Source organism: Heliangelus exortis, chromosome Z (genome assembly GCF_036169615.1).
Source record: "Heliangelus exortis chromosome Z, bHelExo1.hap1, whole genome shotgun sequence".
NCBI lineage: Eukaryota > Metazoa > Chordata > Aves > Apodiformes > Trochilidae > Heliangelus > Heliangelus exortis.
This window is the reverse complement of record NC_092454.1, coordinates 13,591,471-13,615,489: the sequence shown is the minus strand read 5'-3', so window position 1 is coordinate 13,615,489 and position 24,019 is coordinate 13,591,471. Positions and strand designations below refer to the sequence as shown.

Sequence of the window (24,019 nt, the reverse complement as noted above, 5' to 3'; positions counted from 1 at the left end):
TTCCCAGGATATCTGTCCCTGCTTCCACTGCCTGTACATCTCCCTCTTGACCATTGTGCCATCTTTCATTCTAAACATGAAATCATGTTAATATTTTTGATGCTAACCTTTTTCTCTGGAAAGTCTGAAGAGCTGAACCAGAGTTAGCTGTTCCAAGTATGGTCTGGCAGTTTGTTCAAACCACCTTTTTGAATGGGTTAATTCTTACCATTGGGCTGCTCAATATTTAAAATTGCTTTCAAAAAAGCATTAGCATTTGCCTTGTTGGTGAACATGCCTGGAAATCCAGCGTAAGGACTAAATCAAACAAACTAAGTCAAGGGTTAAAGCAGAGACTTTAAATTAGCTTAAAATCTTTTTAATACATATCTACAGAGGCACTGTTTTCAATGCTAGGCTGCTGAACGAAGATCCAAGACAACTAAGTACTGTAAATAACAGTGACAAACTCTCAGAGAAATTCTAACAGAACTTACACTTCATGCTTAGTTGCTGAGTAGGGCACTGCACAGCGAGGTTTTTAGAAGGTCTCATTAACAATGGCTGCTTTTCACTGGGTAGTTCTTTTTTTCCTTCATTTACTGTCCACTTGGGTATCATGTCCTTCATTCTGTATATTACTGCTGCAATTGTAAATTAAGCATTGATTTGCTATTCTATAGAAGTATGTAGTTAAATATTTTAACAGGGAACAAAGACAAGTTGTGGATTATTTAGTGAGGTTCCAGTCTTAAAAAAGACTACACTGAGTGAGGGCAGGGGAAATATTTCATTGTGGGAATGTTAAGCAATGCTGATTACACCTTTTTAATTCAGGTTTACTTTTGCCTGACATATAAAAATTGTAATTGAAAAAGAAATATTAGCTTGGAAAATTATACAATGATACAGTGTTGAAGTACAATGTTTTATATATATGTATATTTATATATACATATACATATATATATGCTGACTATCAGAACTGTAAACTTGAGGTTAGGAAGGTGATTAAGAGCTTTGCTAAATATAACCTTAAAATATGCCTTCAGAATACATTCATAATTAGGAAAGCTTGATTGTTTATGATGTCTAGTACACTCCAGTCTTAGTGGAAATGCAGTGCTTGTTGTACTGCATGTTATTATAATCACAACACTTAGCATATCATGTATTATTATAATCAGAATATAAATGCCTAAACTAACCCAGGTTACTTTCTCCTCCTCTAAAGGACCTTAGTTTCAAATCTGCCCTTCATTTTACAACATTCAGAATTGTAAAATTGTTTTAAACAATGGAACTTTTCAATATTTTAGAAACCACTTCTTGCAAGACAGTATCAATCTTCAGAGAGTGTGAGGCAGGCTATAGAGAATTTAGGCATACACTAAGGTTAATAAAGTCATAATTACACAGGTCTGCTGTATTCTAACACTTATTAATAGGCACTACCAGGGAGAGGAAACCTTAAAAAATTCTGCATCAAATGGGCAATAAACATTTCAATTTCACATTATTGAAAATAAAAGCTATATAAAACACTACTGTGAGATACTACACATACTTAAAAGGACCACCATTCAAATAAGGACAGACAACAGAAAATGTGTTTCCTAAAACTGGAATTGTGTGAATACACAAATGAACTGAGCTGGTTTATTCCACATTAATCAACCTAAATACTAGTGAAAAATTTTTTATACTTGTAATGAAGGGGGTAATTTGTTAGATCTTAACTAGGAAAAATAAAAAGGAAGTCTGAGAAACTGTAGTATTTTATTCATATACTTCAAAGCTTTGAACACTGTCATGATACAGCATTTGTAAAGTTGCCAGTAACTAAAAACATTTGTCAAAACAATTCATTTACTCCAGTACTATTTATAAAGAAATATTTTTCGATTAAATCATGGATAACTAACTGACATGGAGAGAAGTTCTTCGCACGATATAATTCATTCCTTGTTACAAAATTCAGATGTGGGATTAGAATCCAGTGTAATACAACAATCACTTTTTACACTGTAGCAAGCTTTATGAACTGAAGTAATTTTTGCTTTCAAATTTTGACCCAAACTAAAGAAATAAATGCTGCCCTTTGTTTTAAATGTTCCAAAATAATTCTTTGAAGCAATTTTTTCAAATTTTACGTTTTTTCCACTCTGGCTTGTCCGTTTCATCATCTTCTGGTTCCACTTCCGCAAAAACTGTTTTTGGCTGCGTTCTAGAAAACATTAAAGAGATTAAAATAATGGTCAGACTATAATTCTTTATCAGAAACTACATTAGACACGCAGTAGACAAAAAATGACATCTTTCTATATTAAAAAAGAGCATCCTAGACTTGCCTGGTTAACATTTTTTACATAAACCCATGAACTAACCCTCAAAGAACTAAAGAAACTTGCACCTCTTATGCAAAGAGCAAGCCAAACAAACCAACCAACATCTTTTGCAAGTATTATTTCCTCATCAGCTTGCAATCATTACCTGTGTATTCCATGAATAAAATTAAGACAGAAGAGAGGAACAAACAAATATAATACAATGCTAGAAAGAAAAAAACAACACATTCTCAAATTGTACCATGATTTAAAAAAAAAAAAAGAAACCTTCAAATTGGTATACTGTAGTATGACAGCAGCCAGTAAATGAAAACAGAACAGCTAAGCCAGGCTTCTGACTTAGCCTGTGCATGTGAAAAAAAGCCTCTCCTCTAAAGACTGTGTGCAGCACTACTGTAACAAAAAACCTAACGGTCTTCATATGAGAACACAGTGTATCCTACAGTCAAGCTTGATGGTATCTACTCCTCCACTGTTTACTTGTATTTTAAATAACACTTAAAGATTATAAAAATAATTATTGATTACTTTTTAAATGAACACAGTATCAAGTAGCATTTCAATAAACTGTTTGGACATTCAGTTCTCCTGTCTTACACTTTTAATAACTGCATGGTCCCTTTCCCAATCTGATTCTCAGCACAATCACTGTGGAGATGAAACTACCAGATTTCTGATGCTGGCTCTGCTCAACTTCTCATTAAAACAGACACAACAAAGTACTAAACTCAGCCAAGGCAGTCATAATCTCATTAATGAATTAACTAATGTTTTTACAGCAGTCTAAGGATGTGAAGCACTATTATTTTAACAACTGTTATTTGGCAGACTGTACAAAATGCCTTAGCAAAATTATGTCTGCTTTACTTAACACAACGGGCAATGTTGCCACTGACTTCAAAGAGGAGTAATAGCAAGCCACCAGCATCACCTTTCTCCACTTGTTATGTATGGGGCACAAAAGAGATTTAAAGTCAACAAAGCTAAGCAATGACAACTTCATTAATATGAAGGATTTCCTGTTGGCTTGTTCTGCTCCTTCATCCTCCAAACTTTCCGTGGAGATAAGGAGTATAATAAGATGTTCCACAGATGCAGGTTAGGGTTAGGTGCAGGTTGTATGTCCCATTATTCCTAAGCAGACCTTGTTCCCAGATGAGGACCTGCACTACTGGAAATTAGATGGCTCATTCCATTCTCCATGGAAAGCAGAACTCAGATTTTTCTTTTTTAATTTCCAATTTAAAAATGTCAGTAGAAAATAGTGGTATAGTTCTAAGTAACCAAAGAGGATTTAAGTAACTAAAAGTTACTTAAGTAATTAAAGGAGGATTTTAAAAAATCAACATTCAATCTAAAGCAAATACCAGGGATGAAGGCTTTATTGCCCAAAATACTGGATTTTGCTTGCTGCTGAAGATGTGAAATACATGTAATCTTCTCTTCTTCAAAAAAAATATTGATTGAACTTTATTTAGCCCATTTTAACAGTGCACCCTTCTTTTATCATGATTAAAAAAAGATATCTAAATTCTATATAGGATCACATCAGCATTGACATGCTTCTTAGTAAAGTGTAACGAATCCAGTGTTAAGCTATCATTTCTGGCCACAATACCTGCAACTGGGATAATTTTGGTTAGAAAAATCTAATTTTGAAGAATTACTTCATTTGAGAAATAAGCAGCACAACCTCCATATTTTTCAGGAAAAGTTGTGAAAAGTTACAGACTTCAGCTATGAGGTATGCTACTCCAACTCCAATAAAACTGGCAGTGAGGTGGGGAGTGTCAATAAAATCCCAACTAGCATCATTCAGCAGCAACCAGCTAAGGAAAAAACATGCAGAGGAAATCCAGCCTTTTGTTATGTCACTTTTTAAAATCAGCATGAAATGCCTGTAGCCTCAGCCCAAACAAAATGTAAACTGTTCCACCTCCACAAGCTACACAGCAGTAACTGGGGCACATAGGGTGATTCATACGCCTGACCATTTTCAAGATACAAGCATAGAAAACTGTTTTCTGTTACAGCATTATCATCAGTGATGATTTGATTTAAACACAAATTGTTCTGCTTAGTAACTGTAGAAGAAATTGCTGTATAAGGAGTTTGCTGCATGATTGATATTTATGCAAAAATTATAAAAACAGGCTTACTACAAAATACTTTTATTTCTGAGACTTGTTATTCTACATAAGACATTTAGAAAGCTGAATTTTTTTTTATTTTCCCATTAGTTTTCTCAGTTTCATTTATCCTTGACTTTGGCAGTTCACTTCAGTTTGTCAGCTGGGGGATTGCCATGGAGGGCACAGGGGCATAAGAGAGCTGGGTTGATCCTTGAGGACAACCTCTCCAAAACACATTCCATCCCACGTGCAGAAAGTGGAGTCTGGCAGGAGCCTAGAATGGATGTGCAGAGATCTCCTGACTGAGATAAACCCCAGCAAAGAAGAACACAGAGAGAGGAAGCAGAGGCAGCCTTGGGCAAGAGGAACCAAGGCACTACATGAACATGTAGGGGTTAGGAAAGCCAAAGTCCAGCTGAAGTTGAAACTGAGAAGAAACATGAAAGGCAACACAAAGGGTTTCTACAGCTACACTGACAGCTAAAGGAATTCTAAGAAAAAATGTTCAGTGGGGTAGATAACACGTTAACTTAGGGGATGGAAAAAGTCAGGATACTCAGTGCCTTTTCAGCTCCATGTCCCCTGAAAAGGTCTTCAGGTCTCTGAGGATCCTCCTACACTAACTGCAGAGTCTCTAGGAGGGGGTGAGACATTACAAACAGAAGAAGACGACACAGTCAGGGATTATGTAGCTCACTGGATAAACACAAACCCCAGGTACTTGTGTATGTTTGTGTATGGGTGTTTGGGTATGGTTTGTGGAGAATGGATGGGATGGATCCAAAGGTACCAAGGGAGATGGCAAATGTCATTGCAAGGGCACTCTGTCCTCCTTGAGAGGTCATGGTGATTGGGGGATGTTCTCAATGGCTAGAAAAGGCAACCATCATCATCTCTAAGAAAGGCAAAAGGAGCTCCTGGGGAAGTACAGGATGGTCTACCTAACCTCAGTCCCTGGGAAGGCTATGGAACAAATCCCCATGGAATGCATTTCCAGGCACATGAAGGATAAGAAGGTGACAGGGAACAGACAGCAAGGATTTAGCCAAGGGCATATTTTGCCTGCTAAACTGACTGCTGAAACAGACTGCCCAGAGAGGTGCTGTGGAACATCCGTGTCCTTGTGGATGTTCAAACATGGTTGGGCAAGTCCCTGAAAAGGCTGAATCTAATTGAGCCTGAGCAACCTTATTTTAGCAAACATGCTTTAAGAAACGGGCGGGACTAGCTAACCACCACCAAGGGTCCCTTCCTATCTAAATTATTCTATGATCCTATGCCAGGTGAAAACAGTATCTCATAGGCTGACAAATGTATTTATGTTGTGGGTTACACTAAGAGGCTCCAAACAGAAATAGGAAAATAACTAACATAACTTATTCATCCTAAATATTTACTTTTATTTCTGGTTTTAAACATATTCAGAGTTGCAGATTCCTAAAAAGTTTTCAGGGGCCATGAAGAGCACTCTAGAATCACCATAATGCCTCTGGGTATCGGTTGTTTTTCTCAGTTGTCTTTTTAGGGATAGTATAAAAGTAGCTCATTCATATCTGAGGTTCATAGACTAGCAGCTAAAAAAATACTGCTACAGCTAAACCTGCTGGAGATGACAACAGCAAACCACAGCATGTGACTTATGTTGCAGTAACTTTTGAAATTTGTGTTTATATTGCATTGAAACAAAGAAAAAGAACACTTTCAAGAATGCTTGGAAATCATGAATAATGTCATAAAGGTTACTTCCAGACTGAAAAGTTAAGGTTTTTAGCAAGCCCCTTTGTATTTCTTACCCTATTAACCAGACTGACTGAATCAGTGGCTTTGCCCTCAAGATTACCAATTTCAAAATAAGATTTAGATTAAATACACCAACGTGCCAACAAAATCACTGTTCCAAAACATTCCAGTCAGTCTGGCTTTTGTATCTGAAGTTATTTGAGCCACTTTTTAACCAACACTTCACACACTGGCACTGCCATTGAGAACTTCAGGGAATGCACCACAGCTACACGCTGCTGCTTCAAGTCATCTACTTGTACCTGTGACAGGCAGCAGTGACAAAGACAGCAAAATAAGGGCTGCATCATTTAGCTAAAAGGTATTTTTTAAGAACTCTTGTCTATCTTGGTTGGGACAGAAAATTCACCCTCACCTTCCCTATTGTACTGAAGAGAGCTAAATCTGGGTCCTCTTAGGCTTGCAGCTAGAATACTTAGTAATTCTTGCAGATCCTTCAGAGGGAGATCTGAAGTCATTATAGTACCTATGTACAGCTGTGTAAAAACAAACAGCTCACAAAGAATGTAATTTTCAAACATTTATGACTGAAACCCCAAGTTCCTTCCCTGTAGTTCTTTCCCTGAAACCTCCAATCTGTCCTCCCTTTCCTTTCACTCCACTGACATGGTTCTTGCAAAGGTCTCTAACAAGCTTTTTCCTCAAAATTCTCAAGATCCTCTTCATCCTCATCCACTATGACTTTTCTGCTGTGTTGACTGTATCTTTCTTGACATTTTATTCACACTGAGCTTCTGTGACATGTCATCTCCTGATTCAATCTGTACTTTTAATCATCTCCCAGTTTCCTTTTCAACAAGATGGTTTTTCACCTATCCTGACAAACTTGAAAAAAATTTCAATTGATTAAGAATGCAAATCACTACTTGTCTTCAAGAATAAATCAAGCACCTTTAACTCCAACAAAAAGGAAATTTTTTTGCATATAATGTATACTTTTTTTGCATATAATGTATAAATTGATAGCAAAAGTCATGCTCCAGGTACTACTTATAAGAATTGTTGAAGTGAAAAAACAATTAAAAGCGTGTATCAGTTATTTGATTTAGAATGACCTAATCAATATGAATCAGAATGAGATGAACTCTAACACTGTTGCTACAGAATTATGAAAAGTGCATTTCTCAGTCTTCTTAGTGTAAAGTTATTTAATAACAATCACTGAAGAAAATTAAGTTACTGTGGTTTTCCTAGGCACTTTCTTAAAAAGGAAAATGAAGAACTTTAAGTAAACTGCCCATTAGATAAGGCAAAACTAAAAGCCTTGTCAAACTAGAGATGTATCGAGTGGATATTTCTATACCACAGTTAAGTGAAAACTACAAGAAATGTAGAAAAACTGATAGCAGAGAAATAAAGTAGTAAAAAGAATAAACACTATATAAGAAATTACACATAAAGGCTGTAAGGTTTTTTTAGGTCTCAAAACAGTATATAATTTAAACTATGTATCAGAATATCACCCTTCCTAACTCTACAGTACACCTTATGCTATAGCTAAAGCAGCCAGTTTCCCAAGGCTTATATATTGTTAGTTATCATAAACTCTTGATTCTAACATATTTTTATTTTAACATATTTTTTTAACATTAACATTATTTTAACATATAATCCAGTATTATATCATAATTTATATAAATTACTTGAACTTTGCACAATTTATTAAATATGCATCCACCAGAGCATCTGTAAGATGCTTTACACACAGGGTAAAAATACATGCCCTGAAAAATCAGAAATAGGAAATCATTCCCAAAGCTTTCTGCCTGTGTGTGCAGGCAGGCAGCAAGCAAAACCTATGAGTGCCATTGACCTGTAACTGTTAAACTAAGAACGTAACACAATTATAAAGGAAGTTCCTGAATTTTAGTGTCTTTGACTCTAATAATAATAATGGTTATTACTATTAATAATAACAATAATTTAAAAAATGCTTTTTTGCATAGAGTAAATCTTGAAGTCTGGCTTTTAAAGCAAGGATAGAGGCAGTTTCACTGGCATGAGATTTATCAGCTGACAAAAATATCAAGGCAGCATGTTGTTGGCCACTGTCCAATTCCCCCACACACATATCACCGTCTGGTGTGTAAGTTAATAGCAGTCTGGACTTGCATCCTCCCCACTTCTCAGCCAGCTCTCTTCCTCCCCTGCAGCTACATCTTCAATAAGAAACTGTAATGACATCTGCCCACCTGACACTGTAAGCCTTCTGCAATACAGCTATGTTTTAAAACTTTCATGACTACTACACTGCAGGTGTCTGGGAGGAAACATAATATACAATCAATAAAGTTACCGAGCCAGAAATATACTGAGGTATTGGCTGAGGAAGCTGGGGTTGTTTAGCCTGGAGGAGACTCAGGGGGGACCTTATCACTGTCTGTCACTACCCAAGGGAGGTTCTCCCAGGCAGCTCCTGACTGGATGAAAGGGCATGGCCTGAAGCTGTGCCAGGGGAGCTTTAGGTTATCAGAAAGAACTTCCTCAGGGAAGGAACGCATTGGAATGGACTGCCCAGGGCAGTGGTGGAGTCACCATTGCTGGAAGTGTTGAAGAAAAGACTGAATGTGGCATTTAGTGACATAAGCAGTGTGGTGGTGTTAGGTCATGGGCCGGACTTGATGATTGCAGAGGTCCTTTCCAGCCTCAGTGATTCTGTGATTCTGTATCTACCTCATGCAATCACAGAATGGTTTGGCTTGGAAGGGACCTTAAAGATGATGTAGTTCCAACCCTTCAAAATGGGCAGGGACACCTCCCACTAGACCAGTCTGCTCAAAGCCCCATGCAATCTGGCCTTCATTACTTCCAGGGATGGGGCATCCACAGTTTCCCTGGGCAACCTGTGCCAGTGTCTCACCACTCACACTAAAGAATTTCTTCCTAATGTCTTACCTAAATCTGCCCTCTTTCAGCTTACAATCATTACCACTCATCTTATCCTTCCATGCCCCTGTAAAAAGTCACTCCTGAGCTTTCCTGAAGCCCCTTTGGGTGCTGAAAGGCTGCTGTGAATTCACCCCAGAGACTCTTCTCGAGGCTGAACAACCCCAACTTACTCAGCCTGTCTCCAAGGAGGAGGTGGACCAGCCCGATGTTTCTAGTATATTTCTAAGAATAACACCACAGACAACATCTTTGACAGACAACTCACCTGCCAGTGGGTTTCCAAGGCGTTACTTTTCCTCTTTTCTTCCCCTCTCAACTTAATAAATAAAGTGACCCTAATCAACTCAAAATCTCTCCTACATTAAGCAATAGGTACCATCCCCAGATTGGTCAGAATGTCTTCATAATTACTATTTTGCAGGATAATTTCTCTTGGTTTTACTTACTGCATACTTACTATATGATGGATCACATTTACTGTTGAGAATGGAGCATTGCATATCTCAAATAAAACCATTACAGATGTGCCCACACGTTCAAAATAAATTTTATCTTTAACAAACATAAGCTCTCAAGCAACTAAAAAATCAATTTTTATCATATTAATTACAAGAACTGTTATAGAATAAGGCTTTCAAATATTCTTTCTTTGGTACAAAGGGTGATACTGTACATTATGCAGATTTGATGTACAATATCAAATGCTACACTAATTACCAGTATGCCATATTCATTAATTACCCAGTGAAACCCAGGCAAAATCACTGGTGTTCTCAAGCTGCTTTGGAACAGCCACTCAATTATCTTTGAGAACACATGGGTCAAGTCAGAAAACAAGTGTCACCACTAGAAACAGCAATGAGTCTTAACATAGTTTGAGTTTCTGGAAAGAGGAGGTGGTTTTTTCACTAAGGAGCTAACCACCAATAAAGAAAGTACAGTCAGTGAAGTACTAATTGAACACAGCTTTGGAGATAAAACACTGGGCTGCAAATAAGAATAGGCAGCTTGTTATTTGCAGAGTGGTCTCTGCAGACTAATTTATGTCTTTAAAACCTTTTACTTATACATTTTGAAAACATTACTTATTCTAGATAGATTAGTTTGTCTAACAAAAATTACAATTAACAAAAAGTGAAAACTTCAGCTGTTTTTTAAAGTGGTATTTTCTGTTCATTAGTATGAAATGCATTTATTTAGTTTTTATTTTAGTACTATTGTAAATGTATTTATTTAATGGTTTGAATTGTATGTATTCCTGGAAAAAAAAATCTTTGGTACAAGGCCCTCTAGAAGCATACTGTTTTCCTTGTAAGCACAGTTTTCATTGTAATACACACACACAAATACCACACTCAGATGTACAGTTAGAACTGAGTAAGTTATCATCTCTGTTATTACCAAGATTTTACCACCATAATCTTGCTAAGGCTCTTGAATTTATGTAACAACAATTGAACACTTATTTCTTTATGGTGAATTTTTGGCAGATTTATCAGTGTGATTTTTAATATCTCTGTATCTTTAATACCAAGTTAATCCAAAGGTTATTCAGGTCTTTATGTGGGAAAACATTAAAATAAAAACCTGCGACATTGAAGAGATCATCTAAAATATGCTGTCATAATAGCAAGTAAATATTTTCAAGGCTTAACCTAAAAATCTGTGAACTAGAGTGCATATTGGAAAACTCCAGAAATATTACTTGAAATCTAAATTGTTTCCTTACTTAGCATATGCTGGAGCAACCCAGTATGGATTCTCCTCCGCTTCTTTTGCGTGACGTAAAATAGCCTCTCGAGGGTTGCTATCATCTGTCTTATCCAGTGCAATATTCTTGACTATATATGATGACAATGTGCCTCCATGAGTTCCAACACGCCCACCACGACCTACAGCAAAAACCAAAAAGTGAAAATTTTTTAGGAAAATATTTAAGAAATAAACAGAGTAATGTTTATTGTGTTTGTACAAGTGATCTGATAAAAAGAAGTTATTTAATACTACAGAAAGAGTCTTAAATCAATGCTGTATTCATGGAAGTGTTTTACTGACATATAACTGAAATAGGTCATCGCAACTACTAATTTATTCCAGATAAACACTCCAATCAAAGTCTTGCAGTGCTGGCCACTACCCTTAGGTAGAAAGTAGAGAATGCAAACCTGAATGAGTGTAGAACCCATGCACAATGGTCCCTTTTCCACACGACAGTCTGTACTTATTATGTCTGGATTACCTGGTCCTGCTACAGGAGGTTCAGGTTTGTGAGACTTCATGGGGTCCAGCCTGTCCTTCTCCAGCTGTTTCCTGGTGCTTCGCTGTCGTGGTTCACGGAACATTGGAAGTGCATGGGCTGAAGCGTCAAAGTTTGGAGAAAAAGAAATGTTAGATATCTCCTTTTCGACCCCCCACGCCCCCTCTTTTTTTCCTGTTTCATTAAAAAACACTAGGATTCTTCCTGGCAATGGAAAAAGTTGCAGAAGCAAACAGCCTCACAGTTATTATGTATTCAAGCAGTGGTTTACTGAGGTGTATTTTAGAGGGCTTATGTCTGCTGAATTTTTTGAAGATGAAAGCAGCCAGTTTTTCTTCAGGCAGAAGTCTTTAATCTGAAATAATGTTTGCACAGTTTATGCATATTTAATTTATTCTTCCGTCATTCGGTTCTCCACATTAGCACTGTGACTAATTGGTTGCTCTCTTCTGAACTTTCGATGTTTCTACAGCTTTCTAATACCCTAAGAGCATGAGAAAACCCTAGACACATTCTTGGAACTGAAACAAGGAAGGGAGGAATACTCTCCATGATCAAAAAAATATTCTCTCTGCATATGAAGTCCCAATCCTGTTTTTTTTTTTTTTAAATACTAGATTAATCAAAGTTGTAAGAATATCTGTAATTGAAACCACAAGGCTAAATTATCAGAATATAAAACTTCCATTTCCTTATACACCTGCTACAGTATCTCCAATCGCAGTAATGGTTTTGGTTTGCTCAGACAAACAACACATTTGTCAGCCAGAGAGAAACACCATGCCAAGGAACATAATTTTTTTGTAGCAAGGCCTAGCTTTCACATTCAGGTTTGCTGATTTATGTTGTCTCCTAAAATGTTGAAAATTGTGTTGAGGTCAAAAGACCCCAAAAAGAGAAAAAAAACAACCAACCAAGTCTTAAATCTAGGGGCACTGGCTCTATACTGAACAAAAAAAATAAGGTAGCATCCAAATTCAAGTCTGATTTTCCAGCTTATTTCAGGAATGTCAATTTATTAGACTAAGTGAAACCACAGCTATATGACAAAGCAGTAGATCTTTGGAAAAAAAAATTAGGTTTCATGAAGTATTAAATGCCTGGGACAATTTGCTGGCAAGCACTAAGCTTGATTGTTTTGCACAGAGCATCTGAGGTGACTAATGCACAGATCCAAGCTTTTGCCATTTGTAGAGTGAAAGGTGCCTAATGAAAATCCAAACTATGTATTCCTGTGTTTTAAAAGTAACACCTAATCCTTCAAAACATCATTCCTCCATTTTAAATAGGCATTATTGGCAATCCATATCCAGCGATTAAGGAGCAGCAAGAAGTCCAAAGGAATAAAAAAGAGGGGGAAAAAAAACCCAAAACGAAACAGGAGAAAAAGGGTGGTTCACTTTGCAGAAGTACTTATGAGAGTTCCTGCTGTGTCCAGTTCTATCTGTAAGCTTAAAACACAGATGTCTAACCTCTGAAAGGTTTCCAAATTATGCCACAAATTAAAAAATTTGCAAAGCAAATCCTTGTAAAATATTTCTGTATTGCTTTATGTTGAATAATCCTTATCTATTTTCAAAATTATGTGGAAGAAACAGGTAAGGAACTAAAAATCAAATAATAAAATTCCTACACTGCATAACTGTGACCTAAAACTTTGAATGGCATTTTTAAATACCATAAAATACAGAAGTTCCAATGGATTTTAAGCAGAAAGTTTTCTAAAAGTCAGAAAAACTCATTACAGTTTAAACACTAACTACAGTGCACACAGGGTACTTCGATAACAGATCCCAGGATGCAGTGAGGATGGACTAAGAGCACCCAAAGCACATAAATATCCCTTAACTTTGCAAGGTGCAGGTGATGCAAGGTGCAGGTGATGCTTTACCCACTGCTACCCAAAATCTTGGGCTGAACATCTGCAGCAGTAAGGTAAGTAGAAGACAGCTGTGCCTGGAAAGTAACTGAGATGACTAACTAGAAGAGACATTCCTTGATGTGGGGCTGGTTACCAAGACCACCCAGGCTTGCTCATTATAAACTTTCTTCACAGTTGTTAGGCTGAAAATCAACCACTTGGATTTTATAGAATTGGTTTTAGCTATTTCTAAGACTAAGACTACTGGAAAACAGCTGAATCCAAACAATGTGGAACTGCAAGAAGATGACAAGAAGCAGAACAGCACCACTGCGTGACTGTTCTCACTTCACATGAAGAAACACTACACTGGGTGATGCAAATGGGAGAGCCAAAATCTCTCCGCTGATCCCCTCATACCCTTGTAGAACCTGCCCCTGGGAAAAGGAAGATCACTAAACATTTTATAGTAACAGTGAAAACTATTTCTCATGCACCAGCAAGACACTATAAACATAAAGTCTTATATCTGCATAACCCTGAAGCTAGAGAGATATTTAAGATATTTAAAACCCTATATAATTCTCGTTAAGTTCTACATTTTGAAAAATCACCAGGAATTTGTTCAAGATCTGTATCTAATGTCTCTGATTTTGCCATTGGTACTGTACATGCTTCCAGGTGACAAAGCACTTCCTAAGCCCATCTACACTCAACAGTTTAGATATGTAAAACTAAAGATTTAAACTAAAGATTTAAGAAAGCTCCAAAATTTTGGAGGCTTTTTGTTTGTTTGGTTGGTTTGTTTTCAGGCATGTCTCCTTTCAGGCTTTCAGGTACATCAGAATCTAGAAACCAACCAGTATTAACAGCTTTACAGAGCATAGACCTTTTTGGTTGTGCAAGGTTACCAAAAACAATTGTAGGATGCACTAACATCTCACACCAGTTATCAATACTTAATAAAAGACTGAAACTTTTTAGAGGGGAAAGTGTAAATCTAAATGATGTGCAAATAATTTCAAACCTGGGAAAAAGCTAAGGATGCTGCTACAGAGGAGTGTTTAAATTCCTTACGTGTTATAATATAATCCTGTGTAAGAGTCTCTGCTTGTCTTTCTTTTCGTTTTGTTTTGACCACACACAATTTTGCTCCCCTAGGAAGAAACATAAGAAAGTTCAGTCAGTCTGTTTATATCAAACAGAAACAATTTTTTATTCAAGACACAGTCTCAACAAAATCAGATAGTACTTTAAATATGCATGAATGTGTGTATCCTTGCCTGTCCACGCATATGTGAAGCAAAGTAGAGAGATCAGTGTTTCTCTTGCAGGGCCATTTATACATCATGCGGAAATAAGGGTGGAAGATTCATTTCACACTTCATTTGTACACAGTCCTTGACATGTGCACGTTGAAAGTGCTCCTCTCCAAACATGGGCAATGATTTGCTCCCAGTAATCTTCTTAAGCAACAAGAGGTGGCAGCTATCTAATCAGGGGTGTCTGTAACACTGCAGCTGAAAAGGCTGCATAAGCCTGGCTGCAGCAAGACTGATCTAAGCTGGTGGCATTTTCCTCCTCATGAGAATTACCAGGTAAGAAACTGGGCACAAAACTGAGCTATGGCTCACCCCCTCTCAAACTGAATATTACTTCACAGACACTGAAGTTAAATCTTATGCTTCTAAGCAAGATTCAGAAAGGAAAGGAAAACTTTAAAAAAAAACACCTTCAGAAAGGAAAGGAAAAATCCACCAAAAAAAAATGATGAAATCAGCAAACTTTAAGAGACAGATGAAAGGCCAATTATTCTTACTACAGATTTCATGCAAATAAAAAGTCCAAGTGTTTGCAAAATCAGGTAGAACAGATAGCATACCACCCAGAGGAAAAAGTGCTGTTATTCAGTTAAACAGTTTGGGTTTTTTCCTTCCTGCTGTTAGTAAATAGGTAAAACTCAGACAAACAAATGTTATTAAACCAGTTTTTCTCATTTCTTAATATAAGCATTCAACCACAGAATCAGGCTATATTTGAGAAAATAAAATATAATCTTCAATTATTAATCATGTGCATACCTCTGACTTTTGACAGGATCATAGTACACTTTGGCCAAACCATTTCCTGTGCCAACCATGATCTGGTTCAGCTTGGGATGCCAAAGGCAACGCACAACACTCTGCAATAAAGAAACATATTGATGGTTAGTTAGTTATTCATCCAGATCCTGGAATTATTACTCATATAGTTGAAGAGTGAGAACCTGAGGATACTGCAGCAGGAACAAGCCTGAACACATGCATGAACACACATGAATAGAAGTTCCGCTCCAAGGCAGAATACAGTGTAAAAGTGACAACTCATGGATGCAGGCAGTGAAAGAAGTAAAAATTTGTGGCACTGTGGTAGCCACTGGCTTCCCTGGGCTAGCTGCTCCAAGGTCCTTGTGGGCACAGTGGAAATAGAAAGCTTAAGGGGGGCTTGAAGGAGAACAATGAAGTGCTTCAGAAACAGCAATACAGGCCTTCATGACTTTTGAGTTTTTAATTTAATTAATTCATCCACCCTGTTCCCTACTTTATCTGTTTTTTCTCTTCTTTTCATACAGTGCTGACCTTTCATTCGCTGACTACAGAATGGAAGAGTAGCTGATTTTCACTCTTGGTTCTTTCTTACCCACACCACCAAGAAAAACTTGATATTTGAAGCCAATGTCTCACAGCTTTGTCACCCAGCTTTGTCACTCTGGTCAGCAGAGAAACTCATTTTCAGACATTAAGAGTATTGTTCTTTCACAGACACCATGTGATTCTCTGTGTGACTTTGAATCTCCATGTGACTACTGTATTTGGTCTGATTCAGCAGGCCAGCACAGAAACTCTGTAAGACTCAAGTTCCTGATTCAAGAGAGCCAAAAAAGTGGGCAAAATCTGCCAGGAAGAACAACACTTCTTAACACAAGCACAAAACCTGTACATCACTGTGACTAACTGGGGAAAACAGTAACTATTTTTGAGAGACAGTAAATGCAAGAAAAAGAAGTACCTATTTTTTCAGAGACAGTAAATCTTAGTATTACTCTGACCAATGCTGATTTTTCTATCCCTTTCCCCCCCAAGCTTACTAGCTCTCCTTTCTCAAAAACCAGGAGTAGACTCTTCTCAAGGTGAATTAATAATTCAATATTCAACCACTACCATCCATGTATTACTAACGTGTGTATATATATATATATACACACAGACACACACTTTATACACATTTTATGTATACTTAACACACAAATTATACATATAGATATTCTTCATATACAAACTTTTAGAATTTAAATAATATGAAATTCACACAATCGGAACCACTAATGTCTTAATAAGAGGAATTCAGAAAAGCTGAAGTATAATTAGGGGTGTAATGTAGACCTGTAACTTGAGAGATGAGAAGCACCTAATTTGGAAAAGAAGGGTTATGTATCATCTCTAGTGATTCTTGAATCACTTCCCATTTTGTGTTCCATACCATCTCTGGTTTGGTCCAGATCCTTTTTTTTTTAATGGTATGAGGCATATAATGTAAAATCTGAAGCCCACTCATACATCATGAATCAAAACTTCATTGTACTACATGATGATGGATGACTCCCTTGTGAGCTGGTTTTCTAATTCATGTTTTAAGAAAAGAAACTGAGTGAGGTTACATCAATCAACTGATCATTCCTTACAAGGATCCTCTCAAAACATATTCCTCCTACATAGATATACACACAGTATTATACTTACATATTTATTATGGCACAACTAAAGGAAGAGAGTATTTTTACATGTGACTCTGAAGCATAAAGTATAAATTATGGCAATGCATTATGCCCATGATCCCTGCCACAAGCAACCAAAACAACCAATACAGGGTTACTAATAAGTTGTTTGCTTTAAGTTGGAAATTAAAGTTGGAAATTCCAACCTTCTTACATGCTACATAATACTCAAAATACTATGGGAACTCTTAAACACACAAAGCTAATAACAAGTGTTGAAGGTCAAAGGTGTGTGGCCTTTTCTTTTATTAATATTTATTGCATGTGTTTAACCAGCTTTTTTAAACTTTGTAGATAATGTGGTTCTCCACTTTCTACTGTCAAGTAAATGTACTTTATAGCATGGTACTGGATACCAGCCAACAAAAACAAAGCCTGAGACAGTGTGGCTCAGCACTGATGGGGATTGCTAAGTTTCTAACTTGTCAAACATGCACAACACACTTAAAACCACCATGGCACGTGCTACAGAGCAGGCAAAAGAAAGTGCCATTAAATGCAGCTCTATAAATCTTCTGAAACCATAAAACATCCCCAGAATATAATTTGTTAAAAACTAAACAAATACAAGCTCTGAACATGCAAGTCATTTTATTAACTCAATGGCATATAAGCCTCCTGTATAAGAAATAATAAAAATTACTTGAGCGGGTTTTCAGATTATTTTAGAAATAAGCAATATTTTTAAGAAACAAAAAAACCTGAATTGTTTAACTAAATACTAATAATTTTCCCAGTCATAGAATCTTGAACTAAAAATTCTAAGCAGCTATACTGCATTGAAAGGGATTGTTGTTGACTAGGTCTTAACATCAGGGGTGAGGGGGACAGAAATCTACAGAACACAAAAAATCTATTGAACACATAAACTTGCTTGCTGTTTATGCTTAGAATAACTGAAGTACACATCTTTATATCTGAAAATGCTAAACATTAAATTCTAGCTTAAAGAAGGTCCTATTTCTCAGGTCTCCATGCAAAACAGTGTGTTAATAGCAGGAAGGGAAGTGTCCTGGCTTGGGCCATCAATGCAGACATCTGACTGATTCTTGATTTTACACAATTGGTTGCAGTTGGAAGAGAGCTGTGGTGACCATATAATTCAAGTCCCCTGCTTTGAGCATGATCAACCACTAAATAAGCTTAGGACATTGTCCAGTGTGGTTCTGAATATTTCTAAGGATGGAGAGACTACAACACCTGCAGGGAACCTGTTTCAATGTATGACCACCCCACCATAAATAAAAATCAACCAGAACCCCAAACCATTTTCTTCTGGTTAAGTGGAATTTCCTGCAGTTAGAGTTGTACTTTTTGCTTCTTGTCCTGTCACTGGACACCACTAAGTTTTGCTTTATTTTCTTCATTCTTCTGTTTCCCTTAAAGTATTTATACATAAGATCCCCCCATGAGTCTACTCTCATCCAGGCTAAATGATCCTATCTCTGCCAGATACTTCAAGCCTTTAATCACCTTTGCAGTCCTTCACTGGACTCATTGTAATATGTTCATCTCTTTTTTTGTACTGGGAACTCAGAACTGGCCCCAGCACTGCAGATGTGCCTCACCAGCACTGTGCAGAGGGGAATGATGGCCTCCCTTGACCTGCTGGCAAAGCTCTTTTAAACAACACAAACGCCCTTGGGCTTCTTGTAACTTTTGTTTCTCTGAGATGGAAAATTGATTTGCCAGTCCATAATAAGTTATTCTTAAGAATAATTTGTTTCATTTTAAGGTTGTGCTCTGCAATGAAACCCAACACAAACAAGGTGATACTCCAGTCTTAACTGCTCTCATTCCACTTACCAAGGTGCTTGGTAAGAGAATTAAGCAAGGATTTTAACTGCCTAACACTGCTTTATGGAAACCTAGCACAAAATAGTTCACTTACTGTTAAGTAGTGGTTGTAAGGAAAAGCTGTGGATGACAGCTTCAAGACTCAGAAACACAAACACCAGAACAACAAGCTCCAGGTAACTTATTCTAGATTCAAACATTCAACACAGAAAGACTTAACCTGTTTCTTAAAACATTGAAAACTGAAACAGACAAATCTATGCAGATTCTGAAATCAAAAAAATTCTGGGTCATATCTCAGCTTTGCAAATGAAAAATAATGTCTTCTTTTAAGAAACAAAAATGATAAAATGCAAAATGTATCATCACATAAGGATCTTCAGAACTTGAAAAAATATTCCTGTATGTAATGGCTGCATATTTTGGGCATTATATCTTTGGAGCATGAAGTACTGGAAATTTGTCATAAAAACCCTGAAAATAATTTTATCCATGGAATTGATGTGTTCAGCATCATGACTGTAAGATCCAAAAATATAGCACATACAAAAGACAGTTAACTAGTGGTGACATAAGAGCTGTTTGGTACTTTTCCTGTTGCACAGTAGCCTGCACTGGGAAACACTGGGAGAAGATTGTGAAAATATATTTGCAAAGTCAGACAAGGAAATACTAAAAATGTTAAAAAGAAGATTAAAAAGTGATCTATACAACTTTAAAGACATTTTTCTTCTGCAATCTGGATTAAAATGTTAAAGTTCTTAAGCAAATGCCTACTAAAATAGGAAAATATTACTAATTGTTCTTGAAACTTGGCATAACTTCTTCTGAAGTTGCTATTATTTGAGGTATAAAGTATGAGTTATATGAACAATACATAATTTTTACCTTATTTTTAAGTACCATACTCAGTTCAGATTCACAGCTGTTTTAAATTACACTCGGTTTAGAAAATTCTACCTATAAGAACTTAAAAGCCTAATAATATGCAACAATCTTAAACCATAAAACTCCTAAATACATAGAAAGGTGGCAGGCAAAAGTGATGATATCACTGTTCCCTCGTGTGTTAATCCACCTGCATTTCTTCTAAGACATGCAGTCCCAGCTGATGTGCAATCCTGGGGTGGCTGATGAACAGCCTCCCCTCTAACAGCCTGTTCTCAGCTGTGTGTTTCTCCTTGTATCACATAAGCAGAGCTGTTGCTGCAGGTGGACAACAAACTACATCAAACAATTTTTCTCTTAGACTGTAATCTGTCTGGTTTAGCTCACGAAGCAACAATGCACATATTTTTGCTGGTAGTATGCACATAACAGTGTTTCAACAAGATTTAACAGCGGTGCCTCTAAATGAGAAACTGAAGCCAGAAACATCATTTTCAGAATGGGATTATTTGTTCTGGCATACAAATACATCCCTGTGTTTAACAGGCCAAGTGAACAATAACTGAAGCAGATTTCTCAGCAAGCAAATGCCAATTACCTAAACCAAAACTGTCCAGAGCACTCGGTTAATGCCTCAACAGCAGTAGACAATGTAGAGAGGGCATTTTACAAGGTCATCTAGAAATTATTAAAATTATTTGTGGTGTAGGAATGGAAAATTTACCCCTATGATCAAACCAAGAAGATGGTAAGGTCATAAAACTACAGACTGATGTCAAGGATTGAAAGAATTCTCCTGGATCTTTGCTTGTAAAGGTGGTTCAAGACTGCAGAAGCAAGGAAAAATAGGCATTCCCTGGCCCATACTTCAGATAAAAACATTCAGTTTTACAGCCCGGATAGAATCAATCCACAATGGGAACAGCAATTTCAGACAGTATCACAGCAAGTTGGATAGAGGAGGGTAAGGACAGGTTAATAAACTTTATCAAGGGGGACTAGGAATGGTCAGAGAGGTTCCACATTGGAAAGAGGGACTGACAGAGATTATTCAGGTCATTAAAATATTTGAGGGGATGCACTATGGAAAACATGGATAAAGCATGTTAGGAAAAAACAAATACAAATTTAGCAAATACAAATTTAGCAAATGTTCCTCATTCCTATGTATTACAGAGTAAGTACAGGCTCTACTTAAACATTAATTCTTATCCCCAAAGTATTTTTCTGTCTCATTAGACTGAGCAGTCACTTAATCTTTTGAATCTGCCAAAATCTAAGGTTTTCCATTATGCAACAAAATAAGGTAAACAATATATAAAGAATGTCTCTTGAAAGTAGCCTCTTTCACTCTGCTGCAGGAGAGCTAGCAAAATTAAGATTTTCGCTCCACTGCTGTCTTCTTGTATTCCCATACTAACATTTCACACATCTGTGAGTTGAAGCTGTACAAAGCATTGATTTCTTCTTTTTTCCATTTTAGTTGACACTTGTAACGAAAAAAATGTAGCTACCTTGACATGTATACAAACCAAAAAATAATAGCTGATCTTTTATTAAATAGACAAGTATGTATGTGTGTTTATACTGATCAAGTGGGATATGGAGGGCATTATTTGCTGCAAGACTGACACGATATCAAGTTACACCTTTTTCCAAAAAATTCTAAGGATTTTCATATTTTTGACATGGTAGGAATCACCATACACTTCTGCAGCACTTAGGTCAATGGGGCTACATTCTTTCCCTGCTACTGCAAAATGAAAAGTAAATTAGAAGGGGTCATATTTTACAATGATGTTTTAATTTCTTTTAGCTCCTTCACGAGGTCTTACTGCCTCACAATCAGGCATTGTTTTCTTTGAAAACAACCCCCTCTCCCTAAAGACACTTAATTCTTAGGGTTAAATATCATGCATTTGTCTTTGAGAATATACATTTCATGTGAGGTGTATTTTCAGATAATGTATGATCATGTATCAGGTTTTTCCAAATTTTTAAAGGACTTGAAAGATCCTGCCATGAAGGTAAGAGGGATGAAAAATATGCTTCCATATTAGTTATGCGCAGTTGGAATAAAACTTTTAAATTTGTCTCTCTCTTCATTTACAAATACAGCCTTTCATTCTCCTCTGATACTTCTCCATTCTCAGCCTGCTTTTACATCTGTGGGAGTCTGACCTCACTGATTTGCAATTGTTTCAAAAGAACAATTTTAAAGTGAATGCCCTGGCTAAGGTGGAGGACACCTCAGGAAGAGATAACTACTGGGTGGAGACTGCTCCCCTTTTCTGAGGGCCAGCCTGCAATGCTGGGACATCCCTCCAGGCATGATTGCCGTGGCCAGGGTGGAGGAAGCCACCTTGATCATACTGATGCCAATGTACCCGGGTAAGGTGGCTGGAACAGTGGTGCCTGGAAAGAGATAAGAACTGATGAGTGGGTGTGGGACTGCACCCTTTTGCAAAGCTCCTCTCCAGGCAGCCTGTCTGCAATGGCTCTGATGCCAATGCCCCCGGCTTCTGTGGCAGCTGACTGACAGCTGCCTCTGGAACAAAAGGAACTCAGGGGTATATATGGCTGCCCATGCTGTGGATGTTTGGTCGTCTCTTGACCCACCATCTCACATCAGACCCTGTTCAGGATCAGCACCATCCTGAAGAACCTCACTGGGCAGCTGGGCCCCTGGTGGTGACTCTTTCTCTCTCTCAATATTTCTTCCCACTTTATTACTCTTTTTTTCCACTTTTCTCTCTCTTATATCTTCTTTTGCTCTCTCTCTCTTTTGCCTGACAATAATTTTGCCTGTGTCAATTGTCAAATAAAGTCTTGCACCCAACCCTTCTTTTGTTGGACTTAGTTTCAAAACAAAATCCAAAACAAAAATAAATTTTAATATTACCTCAGACCATAATAACATCTGATCCAAAATCCTAGAATGGATTATTCATTTATCTGCAGTTATCAGGCTTCCAGGTTAAGATCACTAAATTAATGTCTGCATGAAAGTACAGACCATCAAATGTTGTAAATGGAGAAGATGCATCTATCTGCTTTCCCAGGTACAGAAAACTACCCCAGGAGGATGTAAATCTCTATTCTATGATGCTGACATACACCTACTATTTGTACTACCTCTGTGGTGAGTGTACAGCCAACATCTCAAATACTGAAAATAGAAGGGGAAAATCATAACCTGATGCCTTTATACATCTCCAGCTGTTGAGGAACTCACGTAATTTTGGTGTTACCTTTACGAGATGTTTCCAGTGATTTATTTATTTTTTTAATTTGTTAAAACTTAGATAAAGTTCAGTAATACTAAGGTGAAATTGCTGATATCTTGACAGTTATGTTTGGAAATCATGTGCAAATAAGAGACCTTAGGTTTGACTTTCAACTAGCACAATCCTTTCATAGAGAGGCAGGCTTTTCTCCTGTGAATTGTCTACAGTCATAAATCCTTCGATCAACAGAAATGAGTGCAAAAGTAAATCATTGATACATTTTGCTACTAGCAAGGCTGGAACACGAGATGAAATGTCCCTGTGCTTTAGCAGGAGAGAATAAACATCAGTGGGGTGAAGATCTGAGATATGACTTAACTTACCAAATGAAATATGTATACAACACTTATCTTCAGAGGTCTACTCTTTAAATTCCTACAAAATTTCACCTCCCTTTATAGTTAATGGAGGAAAATAAGCATTTTACAGTGGCCTTCATCTAACCTATTTTCAGTATCTATTTTAGGATGAGATAAAATCACAGTCTGATTGTGTTTATTTTTCTCTGTTGATTACAAAAGGAGTCTAGGGTGACTGAACCAGCTGTAGACATCTATATTTGGTCAGGTGAATCCCTGCAGTCTACAATGGCCAAAATAACTATATAACAATAACAGAAAACTAACAAGGATCTATGTCACAGCATGTTGTGCTACTTACATAAAACACTCCAGTTCAAGGATAAAGGGTCCTGGAAGCCAAATTAAATACTCCTAGTGCAGAAAGAACATAGCAGATAAAATCTCCTAAAACTGTCCAACAAATCTTTAGAATCTTAGCTTGAAAGATCAAGTCCAGCTCTGGAGACACTTAAAAACCAAATGGGGATAAAACAGGGTAAAACAGAAACAAACATAGCCTATGTTCACCCTTATTGCTTACCCCTTTCCTAACCTACAATCTAATAAATAATTTCTTCAGAATCTGTTCCAAAGCTACACAACAAAAAAGTGACAGTAAAAGCTGC

The 24,019-nt window shown here is 37.0% G+C and overlaps 1 protein-coding gene across 1 annotated transcript in view; it reads right to left on the bottom strand.

Annotated features, from left to right (window-relative positions):
• Positions 1–342: 342 nt before the first annotated feature.
• Positions 343–24,019, bottom strand: part of WDR70 (WD repeat domain 70) — a 123,333-nt gene continuing 99,656 nt past the window's right edge. Inside the window, exons 14-18 of the mRNA XM_071731798.1 lie at positions 15,348–15,448; positions 14,344–14,423; positions 11,388–11,504; positions 10,878–11,040; positions 343–2,206 (exon numbers count right to left, since the gene is read on the bottom strand). Coding sequence (XP_071587899.1) covers positions 2,122–2,206; positions 10,878–11,040; positions 11,388–11,504; positions 14,344–14,423; positions 15,348–15,448 — 546 coding nt within the window. The 3' untranslated portion in view covers positions 343–2,121. The remainder of the gene's footprint in view (positions 2,207–10,877; positions 11,041–11,387; positions 11,505–14,343; positions 14,424–15,347; positions 15,449–24,019) is intronic.